The following is a 4,241-nucleotide window of genomic DNA, read 5'->3' as shown; positions in this document are numbered from 1 at the left end:
GGCTTACAGTGGTTTCTGTACTTGGAGTTTAACTTTTCCGAAAATAATCTTAATGACGTATATATGGAACGGTGCCAAGACTCAAGATGCAGGTTCAATCAAGCACTCAAAAAGTGGATTCAAAAATAATTTGACCCAGTTTGGAAAAGCATCAAATCTATGATATCCTCCATGAAAATGATCCGCAATTAGACCTGAAAATGCGTCCAATCTGCCAATATCAAGTTACACGCAAATTTCCTGTGAATTCCATTAGCATAATCCTGAATGGAAAAATGGGCATAAATCAGTTGAAAGATCTGAATTCACACCATGTATTACATGGGCAGAATTTTTCCCTCGTCGGGCGGTGCGGCGGGCAGGCCTGGGAGTGGCCGTGAAACCGGCCGCCGCCCGCAATCGGGCTCTGACAGCGATTTCACTTTGGCGAGTCAATTAAGGCCCGCCCAGCATGAAATATGGCTCCATGCTGGATGGGAAGGGCCGAGCGGGGGCGGGAGCCTGTTGGCCGCCAGGTTGCTGGCTTAAAAGCTGCCCAGGCAGCCCCAGAAAGGCTACCAGGGAAGGACGTCTGTGTGCCTTTGCAATGATGGAATCAAGTGCATCTGCAAATGCCAGGTGGGAGGGCAGGTCAGGTTGGCACTCGGCCCCTGCTTTTCGGATGAGTGCCTCGCCCCTCTGCAAGTGACCGTCGCATCTGATGATGTTGCGATTACAGGGGTGGCACTGGCCGCTCCCTCCTAGGCGGGGCCAGCACATGCTCCACTGGCTAGAGGATGACCGCCAAGGTCATCAAGGCCAACAAGACAGCAGAGTCAGCAGGCTCTCTCCAATGCTGGTGCCAGCAAGGTGGGGAGCACCAAGATGTAGCACTTACAAACGTAAGTTAAAGGCACCATGAGCACAAGAGGGACAGGTCACGATGATTTTTTGTTCATTTGTGTTCAAATGAAAGGGTCCTTTCAGACATCCAGGATGGAGGAGGCAGCCCTGGCATGCTTTTGCAGCTGATCTTTGGTAACCTAGCGAAGGAGCATCTGATCAAGGCTTTCCTGGTGTCCCAGCCTCTCTGGAGGTTACCGAGGTCTGGTTCCACTTCCTCAGTGTCCTCCTCACCGTGCTCATTTTCAGACTCACTGCTGGACTTATCATCTGTGGTCTGTGCAACTGCGTCAAGATCCCCTTCCTTCAGTGGGTCCCTCCTTGCCAGTGCCAGATTGTGGAGAGCGCAGCATACAACCACTATCAATGACACCTGCTCTGGGGTGGTATTGTAGTTCTCCCCCTCTGAACAGTCCTATGGTCCTCTCTACCGCTGCCCTTGTGGGCTGGCAGAGAGCAATGAGTCCTGAAACGAGGCCTGGAAATGTTAATAATTAAGCCCTGAACAGAGATGAAACTGCCAAGTACCAATAAGCAACCAGCTGCAAACTATCTCCAAAACTCCTCACTACTCACACTGGCAATGCTGCTGACCCTTTTTATCCTGCCCTTGGATGAGGTTTGTGAAAATGTCAGCTGGCCACCTGCCCGTTTTGACCATGCAACGAGGAGAAAATTTGCACAGGCGAGGTAAAATCACAGTCAATAGGACTGTTAAGGGCCTTAAGTGGCCTGCTAATTTATGACGGGTGCCACTCCAGCGTGTATGCTGAGTGAAATATCCTGCAAGTGCGCAATGATGTCGGAACATTTACCGCGCACTATTTTACTCCTGTTTAGGTCAGGTGCGCGCCCGCCTGATGAGGGAAAAATTTTGCCCCATCTTACAGTAAGAAAGTGATAGTTTTATTGGCTCATTTAACCATTGTTTATGAACATCAGGTATATACCATGTTTAAGGGTACGTCATAGAAGTTTTTCAATTTCTGATGTGACCGATAGTTATACCGTAAAAAATGCATTCAAACAAAAAGGAAATGCAAAGTAGGTCTCAGATTTTTTAAAAAACTCACAAAATTGCAATGAAACACCAGAAGAACAACTTTGTTCCCTGCTACACCTGCAAAATCCAGTCGTAATTTGAAAAGAAATTTGCAGGAATGTCATGCAGCTCTGTTCAGGCTGCGGGATGAATAGACAATTGTGAAAGATTGACAAGCTTTAGGTATTGTACTTGTGTGAATAGCTCACTTCTGTCCAAAATTCTGCAATCCTTGAGGCTGCATATTTGATTGTGCACACCTCTGGCTGCAAATACACAGGAGATTCCAGGATCTAAATCAATGCTAACTGTAAACATATCCTGGTGCAATCAATATGAGCTATTAGCAATCTTACAAAGTGAAAAATTGAACAACCTAGATTACAGAAAATTGCAGTCTTGTATTGCTTGAGCAGACACTGGGTATTAAAATGAAACAGCAGCATTAATAAGACTACCAAAGATGGGGACAACATGAATGAGAAAAAGATAGACTAGAAATAACTGATGACAATATTACCAGGTGACCTTGAACCTGTTCAGACTTTATTTGTAATTTTAACTGAGGTCTTAAAATAAACAGTGTAATTCCTCTATTACTGTAGCAAACAGTAGAATATAAAGCAAATCTATTATCCGCTTAACACCCAATCATCATTCCAGCCTACCTTATATCTAAGTATATAAATGTACACAATGGCATATTAATCAAATCTGGTTTTGCATTTTTGTAGCATAAGTACATTGTTTGCAACCTATTTTCTACCTTAATGCATCATGAGAGTTTGATGCAGTTTGTTTTTAGCCTCTCTAAAAGCTGCAACCACAATTTCCACCACACGTTTGATGATGACTTTGATTCAGGGCTTCCTTCATCCAAACTTCTGTCCAAAGTTTTCTTTTCACATTGTTGCGGCATGAGGTTGTCTGAAGTGAGCTGAAACCCTACTCAGGTAACTCAAACAGAGTAGAAGGGTTATTGATCTGCCACAATGATGCAAAATCTGATGAAGTTACTATTTACAATGCAAGCTGAGATTCACACAGAAGCATGTAAATGATCTCTTTGAAGGTCTTACGCATCTCCTGACTCCGAAAGGCATAAATCATGGGGTCAATGACTGAGTTGCACATAATGAGAATCAGGTACGTGTTAAAATGTGACGTGTAACAGATGCAGTATGGATTTTTAGGACATGATATGATAAGAATGAGGTGAAGGAAAAAGGGAGCCCAACAAATGATAAAGATCCCAAGGAGGATGGTGATGGTAATGGCCCCTTTCATGCAAGTCCTCTGGCGTACAAAACCATTGACTGGGAAAGTGGCAATTCTTTTAATGTGTAGACGAGCGAGCATGAACATGTGGACGTAAAGCGTGGTCATGAGGAAAAGCATGGTGAAGAACATGGTGGTAAGACAAATAATGACGGTTTTGCTGTCTGAGTAAATGATGAAGATAATGCCGCAGAAAATACAAACAATCCAGATAATTACGATCAAAATTAAAGCCCGTTTTACTGTCATAATGCTGTGGTAGCGTAAAGCATAGAAGATAGTGATGTACCTGTCAATGGCAATAACCAATAGATTGCATATTGATGCCACTAGTGAAATACAGATCATTGAGTCAAAAACATTGTCCATTTGCTGAATGAACTGGTCAGTAGCAACTAAGTAGCCATTGTTCAAAAATGCCATCACAATTGTCTCCAAGGCATTAGATACACTTACCAGCATGTCTGCCACTGCTAAACTACAGAGGAAAAAATACATGGGAGAATGGAGGTTTTTGTTCTTAAGAATTGCGAGGATAACCAAGATGTTTTCCAGGAGACTGATGATTCCCAGAGTCAGAAACACTTCAGCTTTAATTGGGACCTGTTCGCAGAAGCCTGCACTGGTCATGTTGTTCAGGATACTGCTTTCATTCAGATCGTCTGTGCTGTTCATTATCGGCAGTTGCAAGTAGAATATAGAACGGGTGGAATTCATTGTGACAATGGGCGACTTATGTTGTTAGAAGCAAATCCTAAAAGAAGTGACTTTTCCACTGTGGCAGCGCTGGAAAGTTCCATTAATTCATAATGCAAAAGCTTGAAGATAGCATGTTATTCTTCACCCTTGGTCTTCAGTCAATAATTTTTGAATTCCTTTCGGCACGCAGAAATTCCTTCTGTTGCTGGTTTTAAGGAACACCAGGACTGAGAGTTCCAAACTTATTTTCTTTCATTCTATTTACATGTGTGGAGTCTTGAATTATTTCTGAGCTGTATTGGCTGATGGTTCAATGCATTTATAGTCCACTGGTAGTCAG

At 43.4% G+C, this 4,241-nt stretch overlaps 1 protein-coding gene across 3 annotated transcripts; it reads right to left on the bottom strand.

Moving 5' to 3' along the window:
- Nucleotides 1-765: 765 nt before the first annotated feature.
- Nucleotides 766-3,919, bottom strand: LOC144689192 (melanocortin receptor 3-like). Of its 3 annotated transcripts, none has more exons than XM_078556309.1 (2): nt 2,983-3,919; nt 766-909 (listed from the first exon to the last, which is right to left on the bottom strand). In XM_078556309.1, the coding sequence occupies exons 1-2, from the start codon at nt 3,917-3,919 to the stop codon at nt 887-889; spliced, it is 960 nt and encodes a 319-aa protein (XP_078412435.1). In that variant the 3' UTR covers nt 766-886. The 3 variants fall into 3 exon arrangements, with proteins under 3 accessions (XP_078412435.1, XP_078412434.1, XP_078412433.1); XM_078556308.1 differs by having other exon boundaries at nt 766-916; nt 2,987-3,919; XM_078556307.1 differs by lacking the exon at nt 766-909 and having other exon boundaries at nt 1,792-3,919.
- Between the last annotated feature and the right edge of the window lie 322 nt (nt 3,920-4,241).

This window comes from Cetorhinus maximus, chromosome 13 (assembly GCF_964194155.1).
Source record: "Cetorhinus maximus chromosome 13, sCetMax3.hap1.1, whole genome shotgun sequence".
In the NCBI taxonomy this organism is placed as follows: Eukaryota; Metazoa; Chordata; class Chondrichthyes; order Lamniformes; family Cetorhinidae; genus Cetorhinus; species Cetorhinus maximus.
Note: the sequence above shows the minus strand (reverse complement) of the source record. Positions and strands in the feature narration are given on the sequence as shown.

Coding starts and splice junctions, on each gene's coding strand:
- LOC144689192 (XM_078556307.1), bottom strand. CDS start 3,919: ATGAATTCCACCCGTTCTATATTCTACTTGCAACTGCCGATAATGAAC.